The 19,720-nt window shown below is 37.0% G+C and overlaps 1 protein-coding gene across 3 annotated transcripts in view; it reads right to left on the minus strand.

Annotated features, from left to right (window-relative positions):
• Positions 1-34: 34 nt before the first annotated feature.
• fbxo11a (F-box protein 11a) overlaps positions 35-19,720 on the minus strand; it is a 51,466-nt gene continuing 31,780 nt past the window's right edge. For all 3 annotated transcript variants that reach the window (XM_066680116.1, XM_066680114.1, XM_066680115.1), the window contains 21 exons: positions 15,547-15,674; positions 14,360-14,441; positions 14,097-14,241; positions 11,580-11,709; positions 11,242-11,325; positions 11,008-11,140; positions 10,820-10,926; positions 10,562-10,673; positions 10,354-10,460; positions 6,271-6,408; positions 5,779-5,996; positions 5,443-5,623; positions 4,797-4,919; positions 4,258-4,343; positions 3,855-3,931; positions 3,557-3,700; positions 3,241-3,351; positions 3,045-3,152; positions 2,845-2,953; positions 2,635-2,733; positions 35-1,372 (listed from right to left, as the gene is read on the minus strand). In XM_066680116.1, coding sequence (XP_066536213.1) covers positions 1,243-1,372; positions 2,635-2,733; positions 2,845-2,953; positions 3,045-3,152; positions 3,241-3,351; positions 3,557-3,700; positions 3,855-3,931; positions 4,258-4,343; positions 4,797-4,919; positions 5,443-5,623; positions 5,779-5,996; positions 6,271-6,408; positions 10,354-10,460; positions 10,562-10,673; positions 10,820-10,926; positions 11,008-11,140; positions 11,242-11,325; positions 11,580-11,709; positions 14,097-14,241; positions 14,360-14,441; positions 15,547-15,654 — 2,532 coding nt within the window. In that variant the 5' untranslated portion in view covers positions 15,655-15,674 and the 3' untranslated portion in view covers positions 35-1,242. The remainder of the gene's footprint in view (positions 1,373-2,634; positions 2,734-2,844; positions 2,954-3,044; positions 3,153-3,240; positions 3,352-3,556; positions 3,701-3,854; positions 3,932-4,257; positions 4,344-4,796; positions 4,920-5,442; positions 5,624-5,778; positions 5,997-6,270; positions 6,409-10,353; positions 10,461-10,561; positions 10,674-10,819; positions 10,927-11,007; positions 11,141-11,241; positions 11,326-11,579; positions 11,710-14,096; positions 14,242-14,359; positions 14,442-15,546; positions 15,675-19,720) is intronic.

Here is a 19,720-nt window from a genome sequence, read left to right on the forward strand (position 1 = left end):
TACTAACATCTACATAATGGTTATTGAGTACTCCACAATATATTAAGTCTAGATGTCATGGAACATGCATACAATTCAGGCTGAATAAGAACCCACAGTCACCAAATACAGTTGAATGAGAAAGCCAAAAAGAGTAGGGGGGGGGGGGGGTGGGAAGCTATAGACATGAGCTTCAACATAGCAAGAAGCCACTTTACAATTTTCTCCAGCATAGTTTATTCCCTTTCACCCAGGACATTCTGAGAGAAGGCAAGAAGCAGTGATTTCACGAGACTTGCTACTCCAAGATATTTCTCCAGTAAATATTGCAGGGGATGTGTCACCAGGAAACAGCTCTAAAAGCAGGAGGACAGTTTCAAGACTAACTAGGAGTATCTTACTGCTCTTTAAAAAGTGGGCTAAAATTATAAGAAAAAGAATACAAATCTTCACATCAGTCTCGTGAAAACACTTCTAGCATTTTACCCCACTATCCCCACCCACTCACATTTAAAATAGACATTGCTGGAGAATTAGTGTTTTCATTTTCTCTTTTCCTAATAAATCTCTTTCACAGAAAGAACATATTTCCTGCAATGAGTACAATTACAGTAAGTCAAGGTATAACCCCCAAAATTAATATTTAATAAAATAAAAACACATTCAAGTACATGTAAGATTTTTGCTTGAAAAATACAAAACTATGAGAAAGGATTAAAATCAAATACCAATGTTTAAAAAAAATGGTGGCAATGGTTTTTGGAGACAGGCGCTTAGGAAATAGTGAGATCTTGTACACTCATTCCAAATGTGAAGCAACCACCTTCCTTGATTTTTTTTTTCTTTTTCTCCCATATGGCTCAGTTTTCTCCATCTAGGGTCCGCACAGCACTGCATAAATTCCGTAAAAAATGTGATGTCCTTCTCGTGCCATACAAGAACATTCCAAGTCACTATTCTCCACTGTGCTGTCCCAACGTTGAAAAGTGTTACCATCGATCTCTTCAAATTGTTGCATGAAAAGAAAGCAGGGGAAGCGCTATATCCACAGCAGAATGTTGTCCTTTTTTCTTTTTTCTTTAAAAAACATCCTCAAGTCCTTGAGTTCTCATAGCTTGCATTTTGAAAGTGGTCTTTCATGTTGAATATTCTCCCATTTTTAAAGTGTTCTGCTTTTGTCTTTTATGTGGAAATTCAGTTATTTCTAGAATAATATCAGCACTGGACTAAAGCTATAGAGTCTCTTGGGGTCAATGCTCGGCCTCAGTTGTGCTGCAGTGTGTTGGACTCTATAGGAGGCGCAGAGTCATACAGTGTGTCCGTGTCATGTGTTGGCTCACCAGCTAGCGTGCAGGGGTTTGACAAAGTCCCAGCTCCACAGTCACAGAAAAACCTGAGGATTGAAAAGACTATTTCAGCACTTTTACAACTTTTAATGCGAACAAGAAATATGAACAGATGATTAATTCAGGAAACACAATTTCCAGAAACGTTTGACACTGGGAATATGTAAATAAAAACAGAATGCAATGATGTACAATTTATTTACACACTGCATTTAATTTAACTTTTTTCTGTCATCTGCTGGCCTTGTGCCATGGCAAGACAGTCATTTCTACGTATATTTATGCTTTATTAGTGTAGTGCTTTATTAGTGCTGCTCCATATTAATATAAAGTCAGTCTTTATAAAAAAAAAAAAAAAAAAAAGTTCCAAATATGTTCTATGGGTCTAAACCAGTTTAAAACCTTTTACTACGGCACAATGCTGCTGTAATCCACACAATGTCGACTGGCATTGTCTTGCTAAAACTACATCAAACTTTCATATAAGGTTCAATATTAATGGTATCTTCATGTATGTACAAGTCGACCATGACGCTGGCTCTAACGGTATGTGGGTGCATAATGGATCTTATGTGTACACTTACAAAAAAGCTGGATGGATAGAGCAATGAAACTTGTTCACGGTTAATAGTTTTCACAAGCATTTCTAAGCCCATTTAATGATTTCTGCTAAAGAATCCTGTGTTTTTAATGGTGTGTCACACAAGGGCCTTAAGATCACAGCCAGCCGATATGAGCTTTGGACCTTGTCCCCTGCATATAAAGATTTCTCCAGATTCTGAATCATTTCAGAATGTACAATAAAATAAATCCCCAGTCCTTTGCTATTTTAATTTTACAACTGACACTTGTGACGTCTTTCACAGTATGATGAACCTCTCCCCATCTTCTGGAGATGCCCTTTGTAAGCCAATCTGGGCACTGATCTTTTGCTAATTACTTTATTTTAATAGCATTACAGAAAGTTGCCTTTGTCTTTTATTGCCACTGTCCCAAATTTTTTGAAAAGTGAAATTAAAAATGGGCATATTTCCATCCCATCCATTACCCACCGCTTATCCAGGTCCGGGTTGCGGGAAGCAGTCCGAGTAAAGAAACCCAGACCTCCCTCTGTGTGTTCTGGGTCTTCCCAGGGGTGGGAATATTTATATTAAAACATGTATCATTTTCAATATTACTAATGTTTGTAAACTTTTCAGTTAAATACAGGGCTTAAATGATCTGAATATCATTGTATTCTGTTTTTATTGACGTTTGGCACAGCACCCCAACTTTTTTTGGGAAATTGATTTGTATAATATATACAAACCTATCATGTCTAATAAACTCTACATCATGTCCTTGATGACACTTCTTGATGCAATTCACACAAATTGCATTGCGGTCTGTTGTATTACAGGTGTGACATCTGCATAAAGAGAAAGTCATGAAATTCATTTGACTGCACTACAGTACAAAAACAAACAAACAAAAAAACTTCAAAAACAGCAAGTGCTACTAAGGGGGGGCGGGGGGTTACCTGTAAAAATCGTGCATTGGATAGCTGGTATAACTTGAAATCTTGTACAGGCACTGACCTCGGCTCACAGCTTTCTCAATGGCATCTTGATTGTTCATTATTTTGTTATCTAGAGAGAATTTAGGAATGACGGGTTTAGCCTGTCAAATGAGAAATGATCACTAACCATGTCTATTCATCAAGAGTATGCTCAACATTACCTTTCATTGTTACGTTGACTCCAGAGGCGAGAAACAACCCACCAAAGCGGTTGTTAAAAATCTGATTGCCCTCTAAGGTTGCCGTTGCATGGTTTGTGATCTCAATACCTGATCCATAGAAATATTTAAATAATTAGTCAAACACGCATCTCAATTGGTTCAAACTGTAAGACTAAGGCAATGATTTCCCACATACCTGCAGCAAAGCCATCAAATATCCGGTTCTTTCGCAGTACAGGATGGCTGTTCGTACTGATAAGGACACCTGCTTGTGCATTCCTGAAGATGTCATTCTCCTCCAGCAGCCCTTATGAATCAAATACATAAATCAACCAGGCTTATTTAAAAATAAATACATTTATAAATGCTTCATATCAAATTTGGAAAAAAAAAAATTCTGATCACTACAAGATGCAAGTAATGCTTGTACATGTCAGGAGTCGTTAAATATATCAGCTCTTTTTAAACTGTTTTTGACCCACTGTCAATAGATATTACAATGGAGCTCTAACCTCGTCCACCATTAAATATACAGATCCCTCCGTCTCTTCCATCATGAATTTTATTCCTGCGGAGCGTTGGATTGCTGTCCGTCTTGATCCAAACCCCTGCCATGGCATTGTCAAAGATTTCGTTGTCTTCTATGAATCCCAAACCTGACAACATATTAAAATGTACAGTTAGTAAATAATAAATAATGATACTTGATCATTCACATTCTTTTTGTTAGAATTTATATAAATGGCGAACGGCTAACAAACATCATTTATTCAACTTGTGAGGGCTTGTGAAAGAAGGTAGGTACTTTACCAGAGTTGTAAACAAGAATGCCACCATTTTGCCCACCCCAAATCTTGTTTCGTCTGATTTTTGGGTTGCTTCCAGTCCTGTAGAGTGACACAAATAAATATTTAAAAGATTTTCAAATTATATGATATTACTTAATTCAGTTATAAATTTTAACAAATTTTACTAAAAATACATTTCTGTCCTAATTAACAGAATGATGTTATGTCTATGGTGAGACTCGGATTTCTGTTAATAAAAACCCTGTTTAATTATTATAAAGTTTTTTATTAAAGAAAAATGTATGATCTGTGGTAAAGAAATGAACCACTGTCATGTTATGCCAAATCACTGTCATTTCACATTAAGTTGTATACTCAACTCTTTATCCCTCAGTTTGACCTTTATGCTGTGCATGAGAACTGACCTGATCTGAACTCCAGAATACATGTGGTTGTAAATATCATTGTCCTCCAACACGCCATGTCCATTATCATAGAAATAAACACCAACCTGCAGACACATAGAAGCATGTACAGTTTGAAAATTGTACACTTTGAAAATTAAAATAAACAAAATGAAACAGCTACAAACCCCATGTATATTCAATAAAGAAACATGTTTGTATTTAATTCTGTGCCAGCCCAAAGATCAGAGCCAGCTAATATTGGTTTTGGGCCTTTTCCCATACACACAGATATTTCTGGATTCTCTTAATAGTTTAATGATATTATGTACTTTAGATGAAGAACTCCTCACGTTCTTTACTATCTTAAGTTAAGAAACTTTATTCTTGAATTGTAAAAATGGATAATTACAGGTTTATTGCAGTCTGGGTAGTTAAAAAATTAAAACTTTTAAAATGATTATTAAATGATTATTTCTCAATTATTTTGCCAGTTTAACAGCAGACAAAAAAAAAACCCCACAGCCTTGAATATGACAGTCTGCAACATTTTTATATACCTGCTTGCCACTGTGGATTCTATTTCTGCGCAGTACAGGTGTGCTCCCTGTTGTGACCCACACTCCAGCCAAGGTGTTGCTGTATACCTCGTTCTCTTCAATCACACCTTGGCCTTTTTCATGCTGCCAGAAATGCACACAAATACAAGGACTTTATATAAAAAGATGCTCTACATCATTCAGAGAGCATAAGCAAACAGGAAACCAGGACACAACCTGGCACATCTAAGCGTTTATTCTTTATTTTTATTTTTTATTTTTTGACTAATTATAAAAGATAAAGGGGTTTGTCTTTATTAATTTCGAGAGGCTTAGCTGTAACACTCATATGTAAACCTGGCATGTGGAGGCTATACACTTGCCTGGCTAGTTCTGTTCTAGTTTATATGATTTAAAAATATTGCATACACTAAACAGGTGGTTATATTTTTAAAAAAAGTAAAGCAAACTGAAATCTGGCTTAAAAAAAAAAAAAAAAACCCTCCCACATCTTGCTTCACACTCTAATGAGATATATTCCACTCTATATTCTACTCTAACTCTAATGAGATATATTCCAAAACTACAATTTGTGTGTTTGCTCCACTTACAGTCAATGAGTATACTCAAGACTGCATCTCACTTAACTTTTTTTTTTTTTACTCACCACATAAATGCCCCCATGCTGTCCATCATGGATCTTGTTGTGTCGGACAATAGGGCAGCTGTTGGTCCGGATCTGAATCCCTGCCAAGGCATTGCCATAGATATCATTTCCTTCTATGAGACCTCGACCATCCCCAAATATGTAAACACCACCTTGATTGCCATTGAAGATCGCATTTCCCCTGTAAATGGACATGAGAAGATGTAATTATGTAGCCACAATATACACATTTTGAAATATTTATTGGTTTGTTTGATGTCCTGACATGCCACTTGTAGCTTCAATGCTATGTGAGAATAATTAGGAAAAATGGCTTTATGAGACAACAACACTCACCTAATTGTGGGGTCACTGTTTGAGGTAATCCATACACCTGCAAAGTTGTTTGCATAGATCTTATTCTCAATAAACTGTCCTCTGCCCTTTTCATGCACATAGATGCCCCCTGTCTGGCCATGGTGGATCTCACAACGTACTACTGTTGGATTTGCATATGCCTTCACCTCAAAACCTGCTATCCTGTTCCTGTGGATATTGCAGCTTTCAAAGTAGCCCTGTAGAGGGAAGCAGAGCGTCACAGAACATTCAGTAAAACATGCTTAAAAACATAAGTTGTGTGTGCGCTGTGGTGAGGAGAACAAGACTCATCATAATTCACAGCTCCTAAAACATTTAAATTTAAGCACCTTACATAATCTGAATAGTGGATGTTCTACTGCATTTCAAACATTAGAACTAAAAACAACACTTCATTTCTCAGCATGATGAACTGACTTCCAAAATTTACTTTGGAATGTATCCGATAACAGGCTATTAAATGTAATTTACCATGCCATGGTCAAAAGTGAACACTCCCACATCTCTACCATGGTGGATGTGATTCCGTCTGATTATGGGGTTTCCATGATTCTTCACCCAAATCCCAGCTAGAGCATTATTTGATATCTCATTGTCTTCATAAATGCCCTATAACGGAAGAAAATAGTAATACATTAAAGACTGTGTTAAGCAGTTTGTTTTTCCATAAACTTGTGTCACATTATACAGATTTTTAGTTTAAGTGGTACTAACAAAACAACCATTATATCCATGATTTCTATTCCATCTAGCGTGAAGAAATATATAGTGTCATGGGCTACATTTACCCAGCAGGTAAAAGTGGCCCAAATCCAATCCGTTTCTTCATGTGACAGACACATTGCAGCAAACATCACATTCAATCTTAATTTTTTATAAAACAGTGGGCCACTTTAAAAGGTGGTATTGAAATCCGATACATATCTGACTTGTGGCAATGCAACTCCCTTTGAACAGCCAGATCACAATTCATGTGACTTTTACGTCAGTCCATGGCCATTAAGATTATTGGGACTTCAGTACTCTCATTTTTATTTGAGGTGTTTAGGACAAGGCCTGATCAGAGCATTTTGGTTTTGTACAAAATATTGGGAAATTCTTAATCCATGTTCCATGATACTCATTTATAGGATTGGATTATATTTAATCCATGTTGCTCATTTATAAGGTTGCAAAGCGATGGAAATTTTCCAATAAATTTCCAGTAACTTTCCATGGGAACTTTAGCTCGGGAACGTTGGATATTCCAAAATAAGTAAACATTCCATGGAAATTTTGGGGAAATTTTTAGTAGGAAATATTTGACAATTTAAAGGAACTAATCATACACCATCATCAATGTACCATCTTTTGTCAGCAGCAGACATGAAGGCATAACAATACAAATAATAACTGACAGTTGAAAGAAGAAATTTATAAATGCTTAATTCTTTCATTGAACAACCAAAAAATTCAATTAAAAAGAAATTCAAAAGAATGCAACTCCCCCCCTCCCCAAAAAAGTGCCATTCAAAATGTAAAACAGCCGCCTTCCTTCTTAAAAAAAATAAGAAATCAAATGTAACATCAAATCAAATAAAGGTATTTTCCCACAAGCTCCTTAAGCCTGGCCTCTGCATGTCCTGCATTTTTGCTTTAAGAGTTTCAGGCTTCTTCCTAAACCTCAGTATCCTCCGTGTTCAAATAAATAATTATTCATTCATTGTCTGTACCCGCATTGTCTGTATCCAATTCAGGTTCATGATGGGTTCAGAACCTACCCAGAATCACTGGGCGCAAGGTGGAAACACACCCTGGAGGGGGCAACAGCCCTTCACAGGGTGACAAACACTCAGGTTCACCCACACTTATGGACACTTTTTGAGTTGCCAATCCACCTACAAACGTGTGTTTTTGGACTGTGGGAGGAAACCCAAACGGACACAGGGAGAACACAACCTCCTCACAGACAGTCACCCAGAGCGGGACTTGAAGCCACAACCTCCAGGTCCCTGGAGCTGTGTGACTGTGACACTACCTGCTGTGCAGTGGCGGATACTGGTCTTTCAAAGAGGGGAAGCTCAATTTCGGCCTACATCATAAAATGTGTCAGTTTATTTATACGTAAATTCTACCCTCCGTTCCTTTTCAAGAAAATGATCTATGACCCTGTTGTACCAACAAGGCGTCTTTTCCAGGGACTTGACTAGTGTCCTCTCAATGGCCAGCAGAGCTAGGCTGCTTAAACGGCCTTGGCCCATGTGAAGTGTGTCCGCCTGTGAGTGCTTTGTGACGGTGGAGGGGCTCATCAGCACCCGCTGGACAGAAACTGCGATAGAAGTCAGAAAGAGTGATAGAAGTCAGTCTCCACACACAAGCAGCTACAAAAAACCCCACCAGAAATAGAAGTTTGATTTGTCACTAGTCGTTTTTAACAAAGAAAATGCCGCTAAAAGGATTGAGAGTCTTCGATTCAACTCAGAAGAGAATGAAAATTTACACCAAAGGATCGCTGATTCGCTCGTTTCGCTGTCAGTCAATCAAAAAGGGATTCAGCCTCAGACAGATCATCCAATCATCATGCAGAAGCTGAGCGTCCGGGCCAACCGAGGCCAGCCCACTGCCCCATAGACCCCCAGAGTTGGGGGGGACAAAGCCCAGCATTTATTCAATGACTCGTCTCGTTTCGCTGCACTTCACTGCTTCGCTATTGAACTCTGTGGACGCTACTGTGAAGCACTGTGAAGGGAATGATTGAGAGGAAAGCCGCGTCTTTAGCAGTGTTAAGAAGCTGATTCTGAACAAAATTTGAGCGCGTTGTAGTGTATATTTATTCAATGACATGTACACACAACAGTATATATTTGATCACTTATTTTTTGACATATTAGGGGAAGTTAAGCTTCCCTTGCAGTCCTAGAGCAATCGCCTCTGCTGCTGTGCCACTGTGCTGCACAAAAAAAATAATTATTAAGTATTAATTCTTGGTTACAGAAACTTGAGGCAAAAAATATATATATATATAGGTAGATAGCCTTGGTAAGCTAACGTCAAATGTAATTGCTCATTAAGCTTTTCTGATTTATCAGATAGCAAGCAACTGTGAGATTACTCTTTGGTTTAAAAGTTGCTTAAATGTTTCAATGCTATTACTGTCAATAAAAATATAAGCCTAAATATGTGCTTTCAGTAGGTGAGTGTCAAGTTTCTAGAAAGCATCTGGACATATGCTATACACGTGATGGAGGAATGAACAGTGCAGGGGGTGTGGTGTCAATAGCCCTTCAGTGTCTAATGTGCCATATGCCTGGGATTGAGGAACAGCTTTGCTATTCAACTGTATTGGTATCATATGTAACTATTTTAGCCAATATATACAATAAAATATCAGTATATATTTCCCCCTTCCCCCAGAATTTTGCAACCCTACTCATCTATGATTTTTAAAATCAACACAAGATAAGCTTCTTGCTTAGTAGTTCTTTATCAGTCTTATATTGTTCATGTTGGTAGGAAGGTTGCTTATATGTGGATCATGTAAATATTAAACTCATTATGTCTCTGTCTGTCTCCTTTTTGAAAATGCCATGTCTACAAGAGACCCGGTGAGTGAAATCCCTTTAAATATTCTTGAAAATCTTTAATTTACAATCCACTTTTAACTCAGAATTAAACTGTAATAAAGAAAATGGAGGTTTTGTGATACAGCTGTAAAACAGCAGTCCAGTCCCATTCCTTCATGTCAAAAACGAAAGTGAAACAAGCTGACATTTCCTTCCAGTGTCCCGTTGCACATGCGAGTCAGATTATGAGCATGATCTGTTCAGACTGATGTCAGATATAGGTTACATTACATAGACAGTGTGAACAGCAGAACAAAATTTGATTTTGTGACAAAAAATTTGGCCCACATTTACCTGCTGTGTGAACGTAGCTTTGGTACCTTATCTCAGTGCCCACATAGGCAACTGTCTAATTAGTCAGAATTCTAAACATCATCCAGCAATGTAAAGAAATGTTATTGAGAAGCTCTAGTTAGATGGCAATTACATCAGTGTCAGCTCACACAACTGCTTCACACGATCACCACAGCTGGCAGAATCGCCTCCAAGTTTAGCACCATGGCCTTTGTTGCTGCACTATTACTGCCATTTTAAATCACATAGAAACAGTCAAATAAACTGGAGGTTTGACTTGACAATAAAACAGACAAGTGTCACTTTCCGCCATTAAACCAAGCTTCTGAAGTAAACATTACTCTAAGCACTCTGAGGGGGAAGAAAAACAGTAAACATTTTCAGCCATTCAAAATGTGTGCTGCTCACTCAAGTGCAGACACAGAAATATGCCAATTCACCTCCAGACCTACAAGCAAATGTATGGTTAAACTGTGTAAAAAATGTAATGCATTGTCTGGGTGCAGTAGTATTAGTTTTAAAATCTTTTAAAATGTAAAATTAAGGATGTCTTAGGTAGGCAGGTAGGAAATGCTATAAGTGTTGTTCCATATGAGCCAATAAAATGCTTCATCAGCACAGACCTACAAATATTTTTACATGCAAAATGCTACGTTACCTGTGCATGGTCCGTGATGTAGAGACCTACGTTTTCACAATCACTGATGTTACAGTTTTTGATGGTGGGACAAGCCCCTTGGCCACTAACACACACTGCCGAACCCACTGCAAACAAGAGATTAATGTTAGTGGCAACTAAAAGTAATAGGCCAGGAGCAGCATGAAGATCTAAAATACTGGATTCAAGATGCAGGGTTTCAGCTTACCTGTGCAAGTGCTGCGGATAATGCAGTGGTCAATAATGGGGCTGCAGTTTACTGTAATCTCTAAACAGTGGTGTGCATTATGATGCTGGGCCGATTTGTCATCGGGGTTGAACTGCAAACATTTTTTTAAATATATAAAAATGTAAATAATAAAAGATTCTATGAGAATCATTCAACATAAAACTCTTTCATTTGTGGTTTCAATTTTAGCACTGATTGGTATCTTGTTCATTTCAACCCATAAAAATGAACACATACCTTTATTGTCATATAACCGACGTAAGCATCTTCTGACCCTTCCATGAACACAAATGTTGAATCTCTAGTGTTCTCAATGATTACTTTGTCTGCTACTTTCCCTGGTGCTGGAAAATATTAATTTGATTACAACAGGGTACAAAAGAAAGCATTTTCCAGAAGTTAAACCTTTACCAATATATACATACCTGCACCAATCATAGTGATCGGTGACTCAATATAGATCCACTCATCTGTGTAGATGCCTGAGTGGACAAAAATCAGCCCATCAAAATGAGCCTCCTGGACCCCTCCTAAAGCATCCTCAATGGTGTCATAATACTTATGAAAGAAGAGAAAAGAGTGATATAAATGGCAGAACAATCAAAAATTTTGAGCAGACCTCAAAATTAAGTTATTATGAACAAAAGCTTGAAGCTTACCAGCATGTTTTCTCTCCCTTTGTATCTGGCTGGGTTACTGTAAAAGTGTTCTGCAAAGCCTGGCTTTACATGTGCTCCCTTATACTGAAAGGAAGAAAAATAGCACACCTCGGTTAGATTCTGTCACAATAGTGTAAACTGGCTCACACAACGAAATACAACACAACTAGAACTAATTCTTAAAAAGCCACTCGTGAGGGCTCATTGTGCCTTTTAAATGACAACAGAACATAATATAATGAAGATGTCAGTTTGCCAGAATCTGAAATAACTGAAAAAGAAAAACACCTTTACATTTAAGACAGAATAGAAATTAAATGAGCAGAAATACATATTACCAATTGCTGAAAGCTCTCCTTCCATGGGTTGGGCTGTTCATACTCATCATGATTAATTTGATAGAACTTCCCTGATTCAGGGTGCATCATAGGACGGGTGTACTCAAAAACCTCCATGTATAGTCTCTTCCTGTTGACCAATCATTTCAAGAAAGTACAATTTATTTAGCATCATAGCCAGTCTAAGAAATGCAGAATACAATTTTAAAACATTATTTTCTAATAATCAATAAAACAGTTAATGAGGCAGCTATAGAAAATAAAAATTGCAAGGCTATGTCAACATACTAAAACATACTGCAGTTTACACAGATGAGTCATAATATTATGAATGTCTCCTTGATTTCACATTCAATGTCCATTCTCTCAGTTCCACTGACCAGACAGGAGCACTGTGTTGTTCTAAAATTACACACTGTAGTTCATATTGTTGCCCTGCATACTTTGATCCTCCCTTTTCACCCGGTTCTTCAAATGGACAGGACCCCCACAGGGCAGGTATAATCAAGGTGGTGGAGCTGCAGTGACACTGACGTTGTGGTGTGTTACTGTGTGTGTTGCACTGGTACAGGTGGATCAGACACAGAAGTGCTGCTGGAGTTTTTAAACCCTGTGTACACTCACTGTGTACTTTGGATAGTAATCTATCCTCAGTCCAGCAGTGACACTGCAGGGATTTAAAACTCCAGCAGCAATGCTGTGTCTGATCCACAAGCGTGACACACCCTAACCCACCACCACCAAGTGAGTGCCACTGCAGCTATGAGTATGATCCACCACCCAAATCATACCTGTACTGTGGGAGTGTTCAACAGAACTACTGTTAGAACCTTTCCACCAACAGGCCTATATGTGGAACCCATTTCCACTGAAATCAGGTTACATAACCAGAAAAAGTTGTGCCCGCCTGGAACTTAAGTATGGAGTGAAAATAGGGTCAAAAAGATTGAATTTGTAAAACAATACTCACAAATGTAACAGATTTTGTAACTGCGTTTGAGCAACTACATACACGTAAAACAAAATCTGTAACTACATTAACCCCCCCCCCCACCAAAAAAAAAGTAGAATGTTAGAGGAGTAGACACAGCAGGAAGGACAACACAAAGAAATTAGTTCAGACAGATATGAAGGAGCCACACCATGTAGAGCCTTGAAGGTGAGAAGAAGGATTTTGTATTCAATCCCATGCTCAACAGGAAGCCAATGCAGCTGCTGGAGGACAGGTGAAATATGTGCTGTATGCTTGGTGGAAGTAAGAACCCTAACTGTGGAAAATAAAAATAAATGTCTGAGGACTTTTACTTCTTGACCAAGAGATGCCCCAAATGGCTTCCTTCACTGTTTGTAGTGCACACATTATCACAAAATAATGGTTTCTGCACTCATGTACTCTGTGTGTTGTATGTCGAATTAGGGCCCAAAAAAATTAAATAAATAAAAAATATATTTTTAAACAAATATAATAAATAAATCAGACTTAAGTCACTACAGGTTGGTAGTGTGAGCATAGCCTAAATTTCACCTGGTAAACAAAGCAGTAACATACCAGAAGGATCTGAAATTCTATCTGCAAATGTACACTACCCATCAAAAGTCTGGACACTGGCGGAATAGGGCTATTCACTGTATTGAACTGTGTACCAGCCCTAGATTTAATGTCTTGCATATTCATTTACAGTATAGGAAATAATAAAAAGCTGAAGAAGATGCCATCCAAACTTGACTGGTACTGGTACTGTCTCAATATGTAGAAAATGGCCCAAAAGAACGAAAAAACTCCCTGAGTGGGGTTGTCCAAATATTTGACTGGTACTGTATGTATGGTCAAATTGATTCCATTGATTGTGCTTGTTAGTGCACAATTTCTACAGCCTTATGGCTAGACATCTTCACAAATTTGCCATGAGTGTATAGATATAATGCTGTTGCTTTTTCATTAACAGTAAGGTTATTAAGTAATTTCCAAAGGACATGTCACTTATGGCTCAATTAAAAACAGATTTCTGTCTCGTCAATCCAGCTAGCGATGTAATTATTTTCCTTGTTCTGACTTGCCCTTGCAAATGGTTGCGTATTTCACCACAATGTGTCCAATAACTGTGCCGAATATTCTGTTCTTTCAGAACTACTGTGTGTTGTGAACACATTAAACGTTTTCTTTTTCTACTTACCTTAGGTATAAAGCAATAAGTAGTAAATATTTCTTGGAAACTCACTATTTCCACTTTTATTATATTCTTAGGTTGCTAATGAAGAATTACACATCACATTTTGCCTTGAGTTTATTTCACTATTTTACCCTCTAGTGAACAGACTATAGCACATTATCCATGTGTAATTCATCAGTTACGATTCTCAAAATGATTTTGATTTAGAAGATTCTACATTAATTTTCTGGGCCAGATTAGAATGCCCCTTTGACATACCTGGTCTATATAAAGAAAATACATGCAAGCTATGGATCAATTGGAATGCTGTTACATTCAGAATAATAAAGAACGGAAGCCATCTTACCATAGGATAGGATCATTGGCCAGTTCACTGAAGCGTTTGCACACACAGGCGGCTCGACACAGATCCTGCTCCAGGAGATATGAGAAAATCTTCAGTACAACCTCATCTGGGAGCTTCACCTGCAGGTACTGCTCTGCTGGAGCAGCTGAATGTGAAAATGAAGTGGTTACAAATGGGGGTTTCTCCAGAGAATGTACTCGTCAACCACTACTTTAAGAAAGCATAATGCCTTTGTCAAAAATACTGGATATAAATATCTTTACCTGGCAGGTCTTGCAATTTCCCAGACACTCTTGCACGCTTGGCACGATGACCAAAGTTTTCCATTGCTGATGTGGATGCTCCCTAACCATGCAAGAAGGTAAATGTAAATACAATTTTATAGTTCTCCTTTACAATTGTAACATTTACACAAAAAACACAAATGTTTTTAGTCACAAAGTATATTATTTGTCAAAACATCATAAGCTATAACCTTTATTGAACATTAAACCAAATCATCAGAATCAAAGAAGAGAAACACATTCTGCCTAGAAGTAAGCCCAGTCCCTATTCTCACATTTGCTGTAGGGTGTCCAGTGTTTTTGCTACATGTTGTTTAGGGCAGTGGCCCACCGCTGCTTAATTATTGCCGCTGCTCCATCAGAATTTAAACAATTACAAGAAACCGCAATTTAAAAAAGCACAGGGTTATTATTTTTGGAGTGAGGAAGACAGGAAGTGGAAAAATGACTCATACCACAGAGTTTCTACACTCCTGGTGAGGGAATAGAGGAAAGAAAGAAAGGTAGATTACACTAGCTAACATTAAGTTAAAATTAAGCTGTTATGGCTAATGTGTTCATTTTTAACAAGGATTAATCCAAATTAATGACCAAATTTGACCCCGACGTTCATTGAGTAAATTAATTAATTTTAATTCAGCAATCATAAAAACTACACTGAGATAATTATAATTAAGGAAAAAAGATTACTCTGTCAGTTTGTCATGTATACTACTCTAATTTACACATGTATTTGTTTTATTCTTCCCCATACAAATAATTAAAAGAATTTTCATTTTTCAAAAAATATTGTTGCAATTAAAAGTATTGAATATGACTATAATGTGTGTTGTATTAGTTGTGTTGTACTTATATTGATACTTTCATTTTAAATGTTAAAATCCATTTAAAAGCTTCAGTCTTAGGAATGCATGCAGAGTGCATGTTACTGAGCATCAATGGTAAAAAGATATTTTTGCTTATAAATGTCAAAGCTAAATATTTTATCCTGTGAATATGAATTTATTCATTGCAATTTTTCACTGAAATGCATTATGCTTGTAAACTGAATTGAGCCACAGTAGTGTACACATTCAGGAGGGCCACAGAGATTATGGCTCCATTTGGAATGGAGCTAAAGGATAAAAACACTACTTCAGCACTCTTATCCAACACCTGATACTTGCCTCCATACTTGTCTTTGCTGGACACGCAGTTCTCTTCGGCAATAGAGATTTCCTTCGAAGTTGGTATGGACTGTTTTGAGCTCCTGGACCAGATTCTTCAGCAACCATGTCTGCCGCCACCTCCTCATCTAGGAGGAAACAAGAAAAGAAAAAAAAGATGTGTCAGACCATATCTCTGTTCAAAATTATAACAAAAACAAACATTTAAGCTACAAAAAGTTACACCTCTACCAGCAACAACCAATAAATCCACACACATTTAATTATTTTCCTTAAACATTCCCACTTTACTCTCAGGGATGTCAGGGGAGTGAAAAAAGGGGAAAAATGTCAAACTTGGCTGTCAGATCAGTATTTACATGTCAGCTTGGTTCAGATGCACCGATTTCAAATTTTTTGGGCCAATACAATAACCAATAACTAGCACCTTGGAGTAGCCGATACCTATAATAACCATATATAATAATCTTTTTGTAATTAAAGCAACAGATTCTTGTTGTCATAGGACAAGCATTGTCTTCCGTATTTGTACATTTCTGTACTTTTGAATTTTATCCTTTAAGATTATATGTAGCTCATTTATACGTTTATCAAAGATTTATGAATGGTTTAGAGGGGCGCTAATTAGTGCGGCACCAGGTTTGTTTTGGAGAGCGATGGAGAGAGCAGAATAAAGCCTCTCCGAGCGAGCGAGGAAGAGGAAGAGAAAGAGCGATAGTTTGAACAAGTGATTGCGATCATTTATCATTGTGTTTCAGTAATAAATTCAGATGCTGAATGACTATCTATTTTCATGTGTTTTATATAAGAAGGGTTCCTGCACTGTGGTGTTTGAGAGTACCTTACTGTCGTTTAACCTGCAGTGTGTTTTTACACCACTATCTGTGTGTGCAAGTAATAAGCTTTACTCATGTTTTAAATTAGTTTTCACTACAAAGAAATTTAATCCCAGAGACTGTTTGCTGCAAAAACTGTGAAAAACGTCCACATTTGAGACAATTTACAGGCATCAGTGCAAGCACAAAAAATGAGCCAATATATCATTCATATATCACTTGTGACTATGCAATTTTATGTATATCAAGAGTGTAGTGACACTGGCCCAGAAGCTATTACCAAACCCACACACAGGATTACAGTGCAATTCAAAAGAAAACTCTGCTAACATGATACAGACAGCTTATCCTCAGCTTTTAAGCTTTTTTAAACTTAGTTTTTTGTTGTTTACCCTCTCTAAATAAAGGTTAGTGGATGGTGATATGTACAAGTACATTCTCCTCCTGGCCATAACCAGAAAACCATCTGAGCTTCACAGCCGAATCAACAGCTAGCGCCAACATTATCAAACATTCCCTTGGTCATCATCAGCCACAGTTAGCAAAGGCAATAGCAGGACACCACGCATGGGTGACAGCAGCAGACTCCTCAGTCTGCAGTCCCAGTGGACAGAAGATGCAAAGACAGGCAGGCATTTGCCGAACAGCAGTGATGGAAACAGCTAACCAGGTCAGCAAGCCCGGCCGTGAGAAACCAGCCAAAATTTCACAAAACAGCCTGTTATTCAGAACAAGTTCCAGTAGCTAAAGGGTAATTGCTAAATTGAATTATTTTGTAACTCGTGCATTCAGACAGTTACTTAATGTGGATCATTGCAATATAAAAGAGTTTAAGGTCTGTAACCTGTGTATTCAGCTGATGTTGCATTGCTGCTGGATTTAACCGACAGCTCTGCACAAAGACTTTTAAAGTCTTTGAAGATGGTACAGGTTTGTGGTTTATTAGCTGAGTGATGTCTCTCTGGTCTGTTCACTATTTAGATCAAACGTTACAACATTTTAGTACCCTGTACGTTCCCGAACCAGTGCAGGAGCTGTCCATGCTTGGCTCCTTAGACATTGGAATGTTTAAAGCTTTCATTTTTAAGCCCGTTATTTCCAGATTATTTTCCTTATCGTATGAATTTGTGACATAACCAGCACACTTCATTTAGCATAATGATAAACTCAAATAAAACTGCCACAAGGAGAGATGAAGGTTAAACTAATACACTGACACACAGTATCACTAATAATGTTATTTGTTTTATTTATATTTGAGCACAATCTCTTACTACTCAAATAACAGCTTCTTAAATCTAAACTTAACCCATAAGCATAATCCGTCTCACTATAATTTCCCATAAGTGAGCAAAAATATATATATATAGAACGAAAGTAAAAACTACAGATTTGAAAATATATAAAATTGTTTTCCACCCTGAACATTTGTTTTCTTCTGCTTTTATGTGTATATTAGTAAGGCTTTTTACAGCAGCTCCTCAGTCCGAGGGCTTCCTTATATGGCCATTTGAAATTCATGGGTGGGGATTATGGTAATGGTATGTTTGTGTCAAAGAAATATGCAGGTCCTCCCAATTTGCAAACATTTTAGATTCACTAACCTACACACATTCTACAAACAAATTGTGTTTATGCAGCATTCATGAATCTGGTGGAAAGTTTTTGGGAATGTCCATTTCTTCGTACATTATGTGCAGTTTACTTGTGTTTTTTGTAAAGTTTTCATGAATGAGGCTCACTGGGCGCAAGGCGGGAACATATCCTGGATAGGGAGCCAGTCCATCACAGAGCATCACACAGTCACCCTTGTGGACAACTTCACAAAGTCAATCCACCTACCAAAATGTTTTTGGATTGTGGGAGTAAACTGGAGCAGCATGCAGTCAGGACTGTCTTTAAATAAAGTTAACCTGCAAATCAAAATATTAAAAATATTTAGATTTATAATTGAAATGTGCTGATTTTAACCCTAAATAGGAGATTTTAAAAGGACATGAAGCTAAAGAGTGAACTACGATGGGGCGATATAGACAAATATTTATCATAATTTTTCTATATTGATCAACATTGAGATTTATTGCAATATAAACTTTGTTACAGTTTTAAAATTAAATCCTAAAAGCTTTAGCAGACAGTATAATCAATATATTTTCTTTCAAATATTTATAAGAGCACAATATACATGCACTGTATACAAATAACTTAAACCCACAAGGAAAGATTTCACTAAAACTAGGTATATTATTTTATTTTGATTATCCTGCCCAGACCAAAAAAAAAAAAAAACTATAACATGATTCTCTTACCATAAAAAAAAATAAACAAAAAACAATAATCTGCGTCGTGTCATGAATAAACTCTTAATATGTAAACATCTTAGTTCTGTGTGTAGACTCTGCTTTTAAGACTAAAATCATTACATGTAATTGCGTTTAAACACAAGCAGGGCCATTTCATAAATATTTCTCCCTCATCAGCTGCAAATTAACAGATATCATAATAAAGTTAAATTTCAGGAGACTGTATAATCAATTTTATGTTCATGTTTATGTTGTTGTTAGATGATGCTAATTGGTTAGTTAGATCTTTGTCTAATAAACTTAAATCACAATGTGCTCAAATGTGCCTGTTACAAAGAATTTAGAATTGGGAGGTTGGTAAGCACTGTTTGGTGGCTTCTGCGTAATATCAGATTTTATTGTTCGATAACTGCTAAATTAGCTCACCACCTAAAGCCCCAGATATATCACTCGACTACTGACAAATATCCACACTTTATTATCACAAATCAGTGTGCAGCACTGGGCTTATATTCTCACTGAAAAAACAATTTGAAATGCAATCCACACACGCCATTGCTTTTCCAAACTAACATGAGAAATATGTGGTAAAAACAATAGATGAAGATTTGCATTTTAATAATTACATGCTGAATTAGTGTCAGAATTGAATACAATCACCTCGAAATGTAATCAGTACGCAACTGTATTGCTTTACATCTTGAGATACTTAAAAAATATATATGTCTCATTGAAATGCAATACACGTGAGATTTCTTTTAAACCCAGACATGCAGAAAACTTGCCATAATGAAAAATAAACATTCATTACATTGATTTAATGTCGCTCTGTTTCGTACCAGAACAAAAAATACGTGTTAATTTCCATTTAAAAAATAAAATGCTGAATTCGTGTCAGCACTAAACACAAACCACCGAAAAATGCAATCAGCTCAACTGTATTTTATTCCAGTGTATGGCACTGTAAACGTGTCAAAGCAAGATAAAAAGCAGGGATCGCATTTTAGCTAAGAGCAGTGCTGTATTCATGCCACA

This window comes from Hoplias malabaricus, chromosome 8 (assembly GCF_029633855.1).
Source record: "Hoplias malabaricus isolate fHopMal1 chromosome 8, fHopMal1.hap1, whole genome shotgun sequence".
Taxonomy (NCBI): Eukaryota; Metazoa; Chordata; class Actinopteri; order Characiformes; family Erythrinidae; genus Hoplias; species Hoplias malabaricus.